The sequence below is a fragment of the Fusarium vanettenii genome, assembly GCF_000151355.1.
Source record: "Fusarium vanettenii 77-13-4 chromosome 3 genomic scaffold NECHAsca_31_chr3_5_0, whole genome shotgun sequence".
NCBI lineage: Eukaryota > Fungi > Ascomycota > Sordariomycetes > Hypocreales > Nectriaceae > Fusarium > Fusarium vanettenii.
The window spans coordinates 184789-200487 of record NW_003315854.1 but is presented as its reverse complement, the minus strand read 5'-3'; the positions used below and the strand labels follow the sequence as shown (position 1 = coordinate 200487).

At 51.0% G+C, this 15699-nt stretch overlaps 5 protein-coding genes across 5 annotated transcripts; 3 read left to right on the top strand and 2 right to left on the bottom strand.

Annotated features, from left to right (window-relative positions):
* Window positions 1-53: 53 nt before the first annotated feature.
* On the bottom strand, window positions 54-2367 carry NECHADRAFT_78380 (uncharacterized protein; the record flags this gene model as incomplete). Its single annotated transcript, XM_003042846.1, has 4 exons — window positions 54-392; window positions 445-593; window positions 648-1826; window positions 1917-2367. 4 exons carry the CDS (start codon window positions 2365-2367, stop codon window positions 54-56), a joined length of 2118 nt encoding a protein of 705 aa, XP_003042892.1.
* Window positions 2368-3296: 929 nt separating this feature from the next.
* Window positions 3297-5171, bottom strand: NECHADRAFT_59600 (uncharacterized protein). Its single transcript, XM_003042845.1, has 9 exons — window positions 5080-5171; window positions 4957-5009; window positions 4774-4869; window positions 4669-4710; window positions 4539-4605; window positions 4444-4484; window positions 4094-4393; window positions 3637-3975; window positions 3297-3576 (listed from the first exon to the last, which is right to left on the bottom strand). Exons 1-9 carry the CDS (start codon window positions 5116-5118, stop codon window positions 3492-3494), a joined length of 1062 nt encoding a protein of 353 aa, XP_003042891.1. The 5' UTR covers window positions 5119-5171; the 3' UTR covers window positions 3297-3491.
* Window positions 5172-11402: 6231 nt separating this feature from the next.
* NECHADRAFT_37069 (uncharacterized protein) lies at window positions 11403-12006 on the top strand (the record flags this gene model as incomplete). Its single annotated transcript, XM_003042941.1, has 2 exons — window positions 11403-11485; window positions 11547-12006. Coding segments are annotated over 2 exons (543 nt in total), but the record flags the coding sequence as incomplete, so codon positions are not given.
* A 745-nt stretch (window positions 12007-12751) lies between these two features.
* Window positions 12752-14190, top strand: NECHADRAFT_103915 (uncharacterized protein; the record flags this gene model as incomplete). Its single annotated transcript, XM_003042940.1, has 7 exons — window positions 12752-12775; window positions 12815-12905; window positions 12960-13001; window positions 13054-13246; window positions 13307-13444; window positions 13496-13921; window positions 13969-14190. 7 exons carry the CDS (start codon window positions 12752-12754, stop codon window positions 14000-14002), a joined length of 948 nt encoding a protein of 315 aa, XP_003042986.1. The 3' UTR covers window positions 14003-14190.
* A 728-nt stretch (window positions 14191-14918) lies between these two features.
* On the top strand, window positions 14919-15383 carry NECHADRAFT_8528 (uncharacterized protein; the record flags this gene model as incomplete). Its single annotated transcript, XM_003042939.1, has 1 exon — window positions 14919-15383. A coding segment is annotated over one exon (465 nt), but the record flags the coding sequence as incomplete, so codon positions are not given.
* Between the last annotated feature and the right edge of the window lie 316 nt (window positions 15384-15699).

The following is a 15699-nucleotide window of genomic DNA, read 5'->3' as shown; positions in this document are numbered from 1 at the left end:
ATTGAATTCCAAGAGGTGCGTTCTGCATGGGATTGAGACTCGCGCCCTACAGACTACATGATTGTAACCTCTCTCACTGCCCCCTTGGGTGCGTCTACCTTGTCGGCCTTCACAGCCTTGTCTGTGAACGACGCGCGACCGATCCGCGTATACGTTCCTCCTTTGTCGTCCTTCAGAGTCAGAGCATAGGGACTATCCAAAAATGGTGCCACGGAAGGGAATGTTGGCTCGTTATCAAAGTGAGCGGTGCCCTTCTTGGAGGCCTTTGCAACTTTGAAGCCAAAAAACGTGCTTTTACCACTTGACCACGTTGCATACATCCCTGTCTGGAGCGGGTGAATCACCCCTTCACGGCCGTCAAATTCACGAAGGGCGAGTTCATAGATGAGACCCTAGGGCATATCAGCACAAAATTCGGCCAGCCTCTAGAGTCTTGTTACGCACCTTCAATGTCACGCTTCCACATGCCACGCGGCCAAAGGCATCTTTGCCCATCGGCTCAACTTGCACATCAGCACAAGCGGCCAAGACCTCGTCACCCAGCGCCGAGTAGTCAATTTCAGCATCGAGGGACGCCCACGACCAGGACGGTGCTCAATATTCGGCAGGGTATTCTACGGTTGACCTAGTGGCGGGTGGCATGGCACAATCGTGTGCGGTATCTGAGCATTGATGCGTGGGTTCATACGCCTTGATGGCCCAGTTCAACCCGCTCAGGAAATCGCTCTTCCACAACCCAGCAAAGTACGTGTCGCCGGTTCTCTCGGCGGTCAAGTGTGCTAGACCGGATAGCGCGGGGAGTTTGTCGGAAGCCACAGTCAAGTTCCGGGTCGAGTATTGCTCAACCAACCGCATCCACCGCCAGTTGCGATTCTTCCCCGGTTCCCCGGGTCTAGCACCCCAAAAATAACTGGGGGTTGTGAATGCCCTCCGGATCAGGGCCCCGTCTTCAGCAAAGACACATCCTTGGCACTCCCAGTACATCTGCGTGCGGCCGTAATGAATGGTACGTGGGGACAAAAGCCGCTCTTGAAGTGTCCAGCCCCGTTTGCTCAGCGGCTCGTCACCGATGGGATTGAATGTTCCTCCGAATTCGCCCGGAATATACTTGGTCGGAGATCTCTGGAGATAAGGGGGCATCCACTCTGGTGTGATGTAAAGCCATGAGGTGTGGTTCACCTCGGGGTCGGTAACCTCGTCGGTGGCCCAAGTCCATCGTCCCATGAGAGTTGGAAAGTTCCCTTCATCATCCCGCCGGACGACAGGAGCCGCATGCGCGAAACATCTTCTGCCCGTGGACCTGACGTCGACGGATACAGAGGGCTCGTCAAACCTCGTTGAAGCGTCTTGGAAACAGCCGCTAGAGTCATCCTTTGAACTGAGGGCCGCGATGGTGAGGTACGAGTTCGCGTACACGAGACCCATGCGCGCAGCTTCCGCCTCCCAATCTGCGGCATCGTCTTGGATGATGCATAAGGAGTCGATCCAGATATTGTTTAATACTCTGGCGACATGCACAGCATCCCTAAATGTCTTGGGAATGTCTGCGACCAAAATGCCATCTTCGACAAGGGTCGCCAAGTTTGCCGTTGTCAGAGTGAGCCGACGTGTCGAACCCCAGGAATGAGATAGCGCCAGGTATTTTCCTGTCTGTACGGCAGTCTGGCGCAAGAACATCACATCTTGGCTCGCACCGACATTAAGAACCCGTGTTGGGAGGCTGCTCGGGGTGTCCGAAGGCAGGCATGGGTAGTGGTTGTCACAGATGTCGAGCCATCGTCTCAACTTGCTGAGCCCGTAAGGGGAGCCCCAGTCCGCTGCCAGAACTCTTCCAGGTATAAAGTTGATGTCTGCTCATGAGCCCGTTGGCCCCCAAAAGTTGAGCAGGACAGGAAGCGCGCATCTCATCGACGCACCCTGATCAGTCCGGAATCGAAGAAACGAGCCTCGAAGATTGACCGTGTCTCCGTCAAAATCCACAGAATCTTCAATCTTCCCACTTGTCCCCAGCCGAGCACCTAGCCCAACCATCAATAACAGCTTATTGTCGACAAAACCTGAACTGTACCAGTTTCCGAAGAGCCAAGGTTGGAGAGGTTTTGCCTCCCCGTCCTTCACCACGGCACCGCCAGGGAATGATGCGCGTAGATCAGCTCGGATTGGAGGCCGATAGTCAGCAACGGCGTCAGAAAAGTCCTGTATCACGGCACCATTCTCGAGCGACCGCATGCCATATTTGCCGTAGATGCTCGCTGTGGCTCTGGCGGATAGTCGGGTTCGTGAAGGAAGTTGCAGGGTCTGAAAGGAAGCCATGCCTCCGTAGTCCACAAGGCTACAGCTGGCTGCCCAATACAGCAGAGTACACATGGCGCAGTCTTTGCCGGACTCCTCGAGGGCGTCCAGGGTGAGGTGATGTGGGTATCCTTCTCCATCCTAATATGGCCATGCGTTCATAGGAATTTCACTGCAGATGCTGCACAGCTGGCCCGGACCTAGCTTGAGCCCTGGCGCTGCCCTGAAAATGCAGGGAAGGGAGCCATTGGAACGTGATGAAGGCTAGGGAGTCAGAACACATAAATCGACGCGATTGCAGCAATAGGAGAAGCAGCCATGTTTATGAAATACCCCGCAGACCTCAGAGCTGATAAGAAGATGTCACAAGGATCGTCGATGAACGAGTCTAGTCAAGTTGACCGGGCTGAAATGTGGCTTGGCTTGAATCCAGGCAGCGGCCGAGCGGACTGAAACAATCCTTTTTTTCTTGTTCCTGGCTGAGGTAGGAGAGTGTTGGACAGTGCCCCATCGGCATCTATAACCCGGAGGCAGCCAATGGCGCGGAGAGTAGATGGCTGAGGCGTCTGTGGCTCCCTTGAATGTGACCTGGTCGTGTCTCTAGTGTACAGGTAGTTGACGACTTGCTGCCCGTGAATTGGCTGCTTGGTGAGCCGCGGGTCAGCTTGACCAATCAACACCTCGGTGGCAGTGAATTACCTAACCACAAGCGGCTGGGATCGCAAACTTTCATGAAATTGCGGACAGCCTGGGCCTCACTGTCGGTGAGCTCGTCCAATCTCAGGCCCCCGAGGCATCTGAAGCCCCCGGCCAGAACAAATTCGCTTCGTTTCTAGATACCATGGCCTCTTCCGATCATGCACCACTCTATCCGCCATTCAAGGATGTTCATCTTCAACACTGTGCTTGACGCCAAAGGGGGGACGCACAACCTCGTATGCAGGGTCTCAGAGAGAAGAATATATAAATTAGCCAAATCTCAGGTCGTTGGGGAAGTAGAAGCTCTCTATGGCTGGATAATGAATGAGTCTCAGTCATCCTGTAGATTGAAAGGTTGCTGTCTCTGGCTAGAATACAACCAGTCTATGAGGGACAATAGACCTTGGCATAAGTCTAACAAGTGTTTCAGGGACCTCAAGAAGTGCATCAACTATTCCAGGATCGTCCCCATATCTACCAGCACTGAAATGAATGACGTTTCACGCCGCTGGCGACTGTGTTGCTTCCTCATCCGCTGAGGCTGTCTGTCCAGGCCTCTTTGGCTTTTGGCCGTAAACCAGGTGCCTGTTGTCAATTGGTCAGCCACATTGTCCGTTATTGGACTTTCCTTCCAACAGCACTCACATGTCACCGTTGGTAAGATTCTTGGGGTTCCGGACTGCAGCACGCATCTGGGCGACAAGAACCTGCACCTCGTCGAAGCTCCAGCCGAGTATCTGGCCGATCGGATAGACGGCAAACCCGTCCAGGCTCAAGTCAAGGTAGAAACCAGTAAAGCTGCCCAGCTCTTTGAGCTTCTTGTCTTTGGCCCAGTCCCCATACGGTATCTTGAACTTCTTATGGGTGATGCCGGTAAAACCGGCCTCGGTTGCCCACCTATCTATGCTGTCGTCGGAGAACTTGAAGGTGCGTCCCAGCTTGTCACCGGCGTCGTAGAATAACTGAGCCCATCGCTGAAAGATGCTAGGCGACTTGTCAGCCCTGTATCCACGGGAATGCACATGCATCGGAGAGGTCTTTGGTAGAGAGTAGTATCTCTAGAGAGATAGAATCAACCAAGATTTTTGAGTACCCAACTTACTGCTTCTCGTCAACCTTCACGTCGGGATTGTCACTGCGCAACTCGATATCAGGCTCCATATGCTGGAACCAACCGCCGGGCTTGAGGAACTGGAACATTTGGCGGTAGAACTTGGGCCAATCATCGATGGCGCCCTGCATATATCGCACATGAATGAAGTCAAATGATTCAGGCTCAAAAGTCCAGTTCAGCTGAGCATCATCGATTTGGAAGCTCAGGTTTGGCGGCACCCAGCCTGGCTGGGTGGGCGAAATATCGGTCCCGATCACCTCGGCGGAGGGATATTCATCTGCGACGTCGCTGGAAATAGTTGGAGAGAAGACTCAACATCTTGCACGAGAGGTACTTACATGGCCCAAATACCTGACCCAGTTCCAACATCAAGAATGCGCTGCAGCAAAGGTCAGCTTGATCACACTTGCATGATAGAGACAGGAGGCCAAACCTCGGGGTTTTCGCCAATCGGTGCGAGGAACAGCTTATCATTTAGCATCATTGTCATCCATGCGTGCCTGTGATCAAGGCGGCTATTAGTTCAGACATTCATTTACTTCAGCGCTGATTCAGGGCTATACGCGACTTCAAAACCCTCCAAGTGCTTGTCGTCGTTTGGGGCCCTGCGATCTATGTGAGCCCTTGATCACTTCGAGTTGAGAACAATGCAGCGTGCGACTGCATACCAATACTCGGTAGTCTTGGAAGACTGGTATGTTCGGCCTCGGATGTTTCGGTACTCTAGAATACTTGAGGTGATGGAGCCGGTTGACTCATGACGACTGTGAGGAAGCCATCAGTTTGATGCTCTTCAATATACGTGAAACAGAGGGTAACAAAAAGGCGTGTGCATCACTGAGCTACGATACCTTTCTGAGTCGATGGCCGAGTCATCATCACCAGCTTCGACAACATCGGGGTCCTGCACAAGTTGATAGTTCTCAGCCAATGATTGCTTCAAGATGTCGAGTGGAGCTGTTGGGGAACAATACTGCCTCGATCTGGTTCCGAGTTTCTTCGGGAGTCGACATTGTAGCATAGATGGGCCTCAGGTATTCGAGCAAATACTCTATCAAGAGGCAAGATGAGGGAATATTCTGGATATCAGGCTACAGGAGGAGGGGAACAGTGCGAGATGTTCTGATGAGTACTGTTATTATTCAGCTGAAGAGTGAGCCTGGCGAAAATGGATTACGACCGGGGGTTCTATCCCCTGGCTCTGTCGATTGATTTGTCATGGAGACCTGCAGCTCCACACCCTTCCTCGTGACTGACAGATATCACCTCGCTTAATCCTTGAAAGGCATGTCCGAAATTGTCATTTATAGCACGTATTTAACCCGCTCATAAGGATTGTCATTCCCTTGAACAACGCAAAGGCCCTGGGGGTGAACTAATGGTGAGGAATAACAAGTACATATGAGACCCAAGGCCCAACTGTCTCAGTATTTTTGACCTCGTATATGTGCGGTGCACTTTATTCACCGTTCCATAGGCGTGATAATCTGCTCTCTGGTTTTCTAGTCGTGGTCTTCCGAACCGTTCATTTATCAGCCTTATAAGCATACTCACCTCCGAAGCCAGAACCTTGGGGCAGGCTTAGAGGGTGAAGTATCTGGACGATCTGGCAATCAGGCTGAGCTCAGAGGGGATACGGCGTCCTTCTTGTGCTAAATTCCTCTTGGAATGGGCAGTCCACGCTAGAAACTTCAAATCAACCGATACCCACGTCAACTCTCCTAGCCGGCTTTACCTCGAATGGCCGCAGCACTATAGGAGACCTTTTGCTGTTCAAGCAGCGAATGAGAACCTGACTTGAGGACAATTCCCAGCCTGGTTGTTGCTGCAGCACAATCACATCTCGGCTTGTTGAGTAAGCGGACGACTCTGCTGCGAAACGAGGCTGCAGGGACGGACGCTAGCCCTGCGCCCGCGATGCGGAGTCTGGCAGGGCGAGAGGCAGGTATCTAAGGCTTTGGTTATAGACTGGCCACGACGTACCTTTTAAGGCTACAGGCGTGGTTTGCATCAATGATCCCATGCCTCACTTGGCCAAGACGCTCCGGTTAACCACCTGCCCTCATTGGCTGGAAACCCCGGCGTCCGCCCTGCCGGGTCGCCTCATCTTGGGTTACCGCTCTACTCTCTCGAACCCACCGAGGACCTTGTTCTCCTCTGCCCTGGCAGTCCCACCATTCCGATTAGCAGTGAATTACCTAGGAACGGCGGGCTCTATCAAAGACTATACCATGAGCTCAACGGGCGTACTAAATTGGGGAGTCCAGTGACAGCTCGACCTTTTGTCACGACGATGAATGTTCCCTTTGTAGCGTTCTCAGAGAGTCGATCAAACTCCAATATGCGAGCGAGTGAAGCCCGAAGCCTTTCCATGCCATCTCGCGTTCTAGACTAACCACTATTCAACCAACATAGGCGAAAGAGACATGTTCGGCCCTGTAATTTACTCGACACCGACCTCCTCAAGTATGTACTTCACAGGTACCTCGTTCACCTGATTTTAACCTCTCTGTTCAAATAGAAGCGGACGGCTATGCTATGAACCATCATGTTGATTCCGATCTTCATGCCATACTCATTTGTTACATCGCAGCAAGTAAGCCCGAGCAAAAGTTTGAAGCAGATCCTGGCAAAACCCGACCTTCTCGAGGATTCGATTGTGTAGGTGGCCACTTGGACACATGACGGCAAGGGTTAACTCATTGCATCTCATAGACTGAGGGGATGACTAGGGACGTAGGAGGTGATCTTGAATATCCGGAATGTGTTGTCTACCGCGAAGATGCAATCATTCCGGTTGGGCTAGTAATGTATACCCGAAATTGATTGGAGCCTCGGTATTAATGGCAGCTGAGCTACAACCTCCACTACCTGTCGTTCAAATGTCTTCCTCATCATCAAAGTTCTAGCCCACTATGTTTACTACAATGGGAAGATTGAGAATGTATAAGGTGAAGACGAAGGACTACCAGCAGAGAAATCGTATCTATCCCATGGAGTGATATAAATGAGAGTGGGTTCGAACAATATGTAGGTGTATTGCGTCAGGGTATATTGAATTTGGCCACCGTGCTGCACCAAAGTATCCCTAACCCATCGCAGATTCACTCTAACAGACAATCACTACCCTTACGCAAATACCTTTGTTCTCCAACAGTGGGCAAAACCCTCAGGCCGTCCCGGGGGTTGTCATGCCAAGGTTGGTTGCGAGATGAACTTAAACCCTTCTTCGGTTCCTTTAGTAAGGACTTCAGCAATCTCTAGGCAGATAACCCATCGACTGGACGTCACTGTAGTATAAGCCAGTACGAGCATCAACATCCCGGTCTAGCCTGACCAATCTGATGCAGGACAAAGCTCTGAAAACCTGTTTCAAAGCCACTGGCTTCCTTAGAGTTCGATTCGCCCTTGGCTGGGGCACGCATGGCCTAACGTTAGCTCACACCTCTTGACGGCCGTCAACATCTGCACACCTGCAACCGGCAGCTCAGGCAACCAAAATCAAACTGAAGGTATCAATGCCAATAAGCATTTCTTCAATCGCCTGGGGACGTGGCGTAGTGGTTAAAGTCCTCATCCCGCTCTTGAGCAGCTTGGATGATCGATAGTCGGCGCCCCCGAATAGTGGGAGTTTCTGGATCTCAGCGACGATCGATTGAGCGATGTGGCATTTGTTTTTTCTTTTTTTTTTTTAAAAAAAAAAGAGGTCTATAATATTAATTTTTCCTCGTCGATTTTTTTTATTTTATTCTACCTTTCTTCTCGGGGGGGCAAAAAGAAATTGAAAAGACTGCACCTATGGTTCACACGGAATAGGGGAAGTTGAACCCCAGCGCAACCCGGTTTAAACATAAGCCTTCACTGTACAGATGGAGCAGAATTGAAGCCCCCTCCATGATTGGCTTTGAGTCGATGGAGCGCCTCGTCAGCTCAGATCAGGCCCTTGACCTCGGATAAGAGGGTTCGTTCCATCGGGATCGCGTTCCTTAACACTGACTCAATGCTTGTTGCATACAGGATCAATTTGGGACGAAATTCAGGTGGCCGTGGTTCGTCTCCAGCCACCGACGAACACTTTCTCGTAGATCCAACTTCATCCCCATAGCCTACCACATGACCATCGAGTCCAAAGTTCACTCTGGAAACATTCATGGGGATGGTTGTAAATATACGATGTCAAAGACCTCCTCTCGTCTCTCAGTCAGCGCTGCCGGCCAAAACTTGACAAAGTTTCCCATGCTGAGAATAAAATCAAGTCAACTAAATTCTAAGGAAAACTAAGCTTATGAAATATCTTCCTGATCCTACGATGGTGACTCCTGGCTGTCATTTGTCAATAGTCGATCAGAAGCTTCGTCCTCGTGCCCCCGCCACCCTCAGCACTGAACTCCCACATATGGTCAAATTCAGAACTTGTCTGAGTATTGAGCCACCTATTCGCATGTGCAAGCTGGAAATCAAACCGCACAGTCCCAGATCCAGACTTCCAATCGGAATCCGGGGCCCCGGGGGACGGCTGCTGTGCTGCAAGCGCCCCGCGAAGCGATTCCGCATCGCTAACAGAGGACAAGCGTAGTGTAGGCGTCGTTTTTTCAGTTGAAATCCTCGCATCAGAAGGCTGTAAAGCCCCGAGCTGCTCAACCGGAGGCCTGAGCGTAGCAGGGCAGCCACCAGGAGAGCCAAGAGACACTCACCCCGGAGTTGTATGCGAGGCCAGGGCACTTGCCGCTAATGCGCCTGGCCGCGTCCCCAGCGATGGGGCCCTAAATCGGCGATGGTGTATCGCGTGGGTACGGGGGGCTTTGTCTGTCGACGGTGATTTATCTAGCGGCGACATCGATGATGACTGAGCCGGTGACGGTCTTCGAGGATTGGAGCGAGTGCGGCGCCTTGGCTCACTCTCAGTCTCCAGAGGCTCATCAGCTGGCGATACGATTCGCAAAGCCTCCGCTGGCTGAGGGATCTGTTACCGTCAACTATTCCGGGTCGGAGATTCCATACGGAGTTATCGCAGAGTAGAACTTGTCGGTTCTGTCTGTCTGACATGATACGGACTGTCACTTGCTCGGGCCTCTGGCCCTCGACCGCTCTAGTAGATATAGCTGCAGAAGGATTATTTTCAACCATTTCCTCCCGAAGGCAACTATTTCCCTTTTGATGGCTCTTGACACGTGATTAACCTACTGCTTCTACTAGACGAAATGATGTTTCAAGAATGATTGTGACTAGAGGTAGCTCGCTACGTGGTGAACACAAAATAACAATATGCGGCTCGTCTTGGTGGGATAAGATGAGGTCGGCTCCCACATGACGGCGAACCTTGAAGTTGAGGGCCCGGTCAAAGCCCTGCTCCTTGCGCCATGTTTAATCAGCCAACCTCACCTTCCATTCTAGTAATATCTCGATAAAGTTTATCCAATTTCTAATGCTCTTCTCAAAGTGGGATGAAGAAAGACACCAGCTCTGCTATTTAAGAGTGAAACACCTCCTAAAAGGGCTGCAGCGTTGTCTTCAACACCTCTTCAGCTTCTTATCCGTGCCACCACAAGAAAATGGCGTCAAGCTTTACGTACCTGATCACCGGTGCCAACAGAGGCCTCGGCAAGGGCTTCGTCGTCAACCTCCTCAAAAGACCAAACGTCAACATTGTCGCTGCTGCTCGTGACCCTGCTGCTGCGGGTGTTGCCCTCAACGACCTACCCAAGGGCGAAGGCTCCAGACTCATCATTGTCAGGCTGGACTCCAAACTTGACGTGAACCCTTCCGAGGTTGCATTGCGTCTTCAAAAGGACTTCGGCATTGCTTCCATCGACGTCGTCATTGCAAATGCCGGAGTTTACTACGCGGCCAAGCGTACCCTCGACAATGGCCTTTCTGCATTCCGCGATCACTTCAACATCAACACGACTGGTGTTGTCGCTTTGCTTGTAGGCCTTGCTCCGCTCTTGAAGGCTTCCAAGACCGGCAATCCCAAGTTCGTCGCCCTTTCAAGCACCCTCGGCAGCCACGGCTCAGCGAGCGATGGAAAAAAAGCTAAGCCGTGATTCATAGCAGGATAGTTTCAATGACTATTTTAACCTTGAGCATATGTTTTGTGGTTCTGTTTGAGTGATTCCGCGATGTGATCGAAGCCACCTGGGAGCATGATCCCTAAGGCGTCACAGGTCAAGGCATGCCATACCATCTGTACTTTTACCCATTTTTGGGTTGCGTTGACGAGAAGGCTCTGACGTACCTGGGAAATCTGGCCACCTGTTTCGTGAGCATGAATAGCGTCAAGACACACGATGCACCAACTGTAAAGTCTGGCGTCTGAAGAGTCTACCTCGGACTGCAGAGCGGGATGAATGTTATGAACAGAAGAATGATTGATAATCTCGCGTTTGATTCAATCCGAAAACTGACTCAAGTGTTTTGAATGAGCAAGTTAAGGTCAAGTACCGTCCAGGTCACCGCCGCTTTGTTCTGCTCCAGCAAAAGGGGTGCAGGAGCTAGGGGATACCTGTGTGTACAGCCCCTGTACATCGAATTCAAAAGCAACACATAAAGTATCCTGGTCTAGATCACAAATAGTACAGCAGTGAGCTCGGGGCATCGTTTGCTTCCGACCCCGGTAGCCAATCACCCTTTACGCTACTGACTAGCCAGCTCCTCCTGGATATCGATCAACTGCCGGCAACGGTTAATTCCACATTTCGGAATTGATATTGCACCGGTAACTTTATATGAAGATTGTTAAGCCAAGTTGATTGGACCATGGCTTTTGCCTCAGTCTGGAAGGATGAGACACGCGTCCGGAGACGGAGTTTGGGCATGACACCGATGTGGCAAGCCAAGATTCTCCATAGTACTGCTTGGCATCTAGCACTGTTTTCATGTTGATCAAAATTGCATTGATCGATCATCAATATTCGGTCTAGTTTCCTTACTACCTGAGAGTCTCTTGCAGCCTTGATGAAGCATCAGTGCCGGGAGAGTTCTCTCATCGTCTCATATTCTATACCCTTGTCTTTACTCTATCGCCTACACCAAACACCAAATCAGCCGCAGTCTATGAAATGACCAGGATCTCCGTGGCAGGAGGAGCTTGAGGTCTCGGAAAATCCATCGTCGAAGCAACCCGGAAAGGCTCAAAGCACCATGCCGTTATCTCAGCCGCCACGAGCATCGAGACCCTGCAGCGATGGTTGTTGACTATTCCAGCGCCTAAAACTTGAGGAGCGTCCTTGACCAAGAAAACATTGACACTGTTGTCTCAATAATTGGCGCATACATTCAGGTTCATCACCAGTCTCAGCTTAACCTTATTGAGGCTGTGGAGCTCACACCATCGGTCAAGCAATTCATCTCAAGCGAGTTTGCGTTCCAGATTGGACCAGAGTAAGCCTTTATATATCCTCAGGGCCCCCAATAAGGAACTAAACGAATATCTCATCTTTAGGCACGCGAAACGAAGCCCTTCATTCCCATTTAAGATCGCCACTCTTCGACGGCTTGAAGGATCACCCCTAGAGATCACCCTCATTCATACGGGTGTCTTCTTAGATTACCTCGTATACCCCCGAATAGCATCCCACATGGAATGTCAGACTGTGTGGTTCCATCTTGGACCAGATGCTGCCGCGATCCCTAGGGACGGCAACCGTACTGTCGCTTTCACGCACACCAAAGACGTCGGGGAATTCGTTTCCCTAGGTTTGGATCTTCCCAATTCGGAGAGGCAATATTATGGCTACGCAGATCGTCTAACGCTCAACGATATCGTGAGAATTATCGAAGAGGTCAAAGGTGTCCAGGTGAACGTCACGTATGACTCGAGGGATTCTTTGAACCGTGTGGAATGCACACTGCTCCCTGGGCCTGCTGAAAGCGAGTTGAAGGACAGTAAGTTCAATGGGTAAGTTCTCTTCAAGACGTACTTAGCAAATCTTGGCTCCATTGTTGACGACGGCCTTGCTGACCTTCATGCTCCTGAACCCATCAAGCAAACATTTCTTACTTACAAGCCACGTACTGTTTGGGGCACAGTTGAGAAGTGGTTCGCCGCAGAATGAGCGTTGAGGAAGTTCATTGACTTGATTTGGTCAATGTGCAGTAAAGATATGTTCAGTATCTTACGAAACTTATTCCGTACATAAATAGCCTCCTTTCTATTTGGGCCAAACGAAATCCCAAGATTTCTAAGGCAAGAATCCTGCCATACACTAGGACTGATGGCAATACCTATTTTACTTGCCTGCCACTTCGTTATATGACAAGTATCCAGCAGGGAAAGCAACCCCTTCAACCCCGACTCCCCGAATGGTTCCCCGTCGTATGATTCGCTTAACCACCTGCATCTTGGCTTGTTGGTTCGACCTTGTCGCCTTGCAGGACAAAAAATCTTTGAGCAGGGGGTCCGAACTCTCTTAAAACCGAGCTGTGCCCCAGGAGAAAGAAAGAGGGGTAACCGTCTTTTGACATTCGACACACTGCGCGATTAAGAGAGGAAGTCTTATTTGAACCATGTGCAACGACACAACCATCAACCCGGGGCCAATCATTGAGCCTGACGACGAGGTTTATAGCTCATATTCATCATGTAGAGCATGAGTTAATCCGTTGCAGGTGGTCGATGAGCAAGACTCTTCGCTTGGCACGGTAAGGATGCCAACTCGCCTCCCTTTGCCTGTTGAAGGAGCTTGTGGTCTGATATGGTTCGTCAAATAGGACTTTGCTTCGTCGTCTTCGAGTCTTAGGAGCTCTATCCTTAGTTATCGGCAGGAAAATGGGAGAACCTACCATCGGTACAAAGATGGCAGTACGTCCACCTTGGCTGTTGGCCTCATTGATTGGACTCTGATTCATCATCTAGAATACAACATGCCGAACGACGATCTTGAGTGTGAGAGACTAGGTACTTTCCAACTGCCCTCTAGACATAATGCGTAATCGCTCATTGAAGCCAGATTTGCAACACCATTTGGTCACCCTCACCCTAGGAGACCGACTGGGCTTAGCACCACCCAACGACCCCGACTCCAAGGTTAAGCGGGTCCTCGATGTTGGCACGGGCACGGGAATCTGGGCCGTTGACTTTGGCGATGAACATCCCGAAGCTAAGGTTATTGGCGTCGACCTCTCACCCATTCAACCCAGTTTGTATGGCTGAAGTTTACAACCCTCACCTCGGCATTACGCACGAAGCTGACAGATTCGCAGCGTCCCCCCAAATGTCGAGTTCTTTGTCGACGATATTGAAGAGCCATGGTCGTTCTCTGAGCCTTTTGACTACGTCCATAGCAGGATGATGACCTTTAGCATCAAGAGTTGGCCGGAATACATCCGCAACATTCACGAGTAAGCCCCCGGCCCAGCCATCATCATGAGCATGCTCTCAAAGACCGCCAGCCACCTCAACCCCGGCGGCTACGTGGAGCTCCTAGAGATCGATCTCTATGGAAAGTCTGACGACGGCACCCTCAAGGAGCACCATGAACTCTCACGGCTAGTCAGGCTCCTAGACGAGGCGTCCACAAAGATTGGCCGTAAATTCCAGGACAACAAGAAGAACAAAGACATCCTGCGAGATACGGGTTTCGTGGACATTGTCGAGACTACCTTCAAGTGGCCAACCGGGCCTTGGCCTAAGGACAAGAAGTACAAGGAGCTCGGTCAGTGGTACAACACTAGCATGGATGCGTTCCAGGGCCTTGAGTCGCTTGCCATGGCTGCACTTACTAGGGTACTTGGATGGAGTAAGGAGGAGGTGATTGTCCATCTCGCACTGGTTAGGAAGGAGATGGCTGACAGGAGCCTTCATGCATATTGGCCGATGTAAGTGTTGAATGACTGGTTGGCTTGACAGTTGCTGACTCGATTAGATACTCGACTTACGGGAGACGGCCTCTTGAGTAACTTGGAATAGGGGCAGGGAGGGAGTATAATTCAGTTAAAGTATTGTCGTAGATCCAGAACCCTCTTTTAGATATCCGATAGCTACATACCGGTTTTCTTGCCGTTGGGGTGAGGTGCATTAATACATCGACCAGAAGGTGCCATTTGGACAGGACAATCCGTCCTATGATGGCCTCATTATTCAGTGGAATAGCTCAAGACTTTGTTGACCCAAAAATCCCGCACCCGCAAGTCTGATATTGAGGGGAAGGGTCCCCAAGATGGCCTCGCTGTAAGAAATTTCAACAACCATCTCCGCTTGCTTACTCTCTGTGGATTCGCTGTATTGTTGCAGTTTGATTGGCTGGGAGCTTTCAGCTCTTCGAGTCGTCGACCTCAGACCATGACTTGAGAATTCTCCCATCTCTTGATACGTTTTCTACGGGAGTTACTCCAGGTCACCGCCGCAATTATGGAGTCCACAGCTGGGGAGCCCATGAAGTTGGAAGAAGATCCAGCGTCGCAACAATATGAGCTGAGGCTTTATGATCAGCGATGCCAGGCGGGTCTCATCCAGCGTTGCAGCCTCTGTCGCAACATCGCCCGCAGACGATTTCCCTACACGTTGAACGCAGATCTCAGTATTTTCAAGGCTTCAGCTCAAGACTGTAGCGTTTGCGCTGCTTTATACGACAGCTTGACAACACTTCAATCAAGCTTGCAGACGGGGTGGGACAGGGTGGATTTCCGCTTCAACGCTTCGACTAAATTGTCGAGGTTTTTTGCTTCAGAGGTGACACCCAAAGGCGCATACCAATCCTTTCAGCTTTTTACGGAGCTCGGCGAGGCACCCACGACTTGCCCGCTTGGTTCGGAACCCATCATCGGTGCTGCGAGGAGCATTGCGGCTGAGTCGAATTCAAGCCAATGCTTTGATCTCATACGGTACTGGATCTCAGAGTGTGCTCAGCATCCGACATGCGCTCCCCCCTCCTACTCTACTAGACTGCCCACCCGTCTTCTCGACATTCTGGCAGGCGATGGTGGTTGTATCAAGTTGTATGAGACACACGAGGACGACAAAGATATGTACATCGCTCTCAGTCACTGCTGGGGCCCCAAAGGTCTCCCAGACGAGGCCAAGACAACGAATGCCACCAAGGAGGACCGCAAGCGAGGGATTCGGATCGAAGACCTCCCCAAATCTTTCCAAGACGCCATCACAATATGCCGCGCGCTCGGCGTACGGTACCTGTGGATTGACTCGCTATGCATCATCCAACAAGACAAGGATGACTGGGAGAAGGAGTGCTCTCGCATGAGAGACGTGTACAAAAACTCGTACTTGACAATATCTGTCGCCCGCTCGCGTGAAAGTTCCGAAGGGTGTTTCTCATCACGCCCTACCAAGCATCTATCCACAAAAGTCGGCTCCATCAATCACCAAGGCCAAGTCTACGACATCAAGGCCAGGGAGAGCATTAACCACTACGAAGTAGTGGGGTCTGACAGTCCCAATTCGGATTTTCCTCTCTTTTCCCGAGCATGGACTTTTCAAGAGCGGCTGCTCCCTCAACGGGTAGTACACTACGGCGAAACAGAGCTGATCTGGGAGTGCAACACTATGTGTGACTGCGAATGCGCTGCTTCTCGGGACTTTCTGACACCATGGGCCTGGGAGAAAAGCCCCAAAGTCATGTTCGCCAACATGATGAACT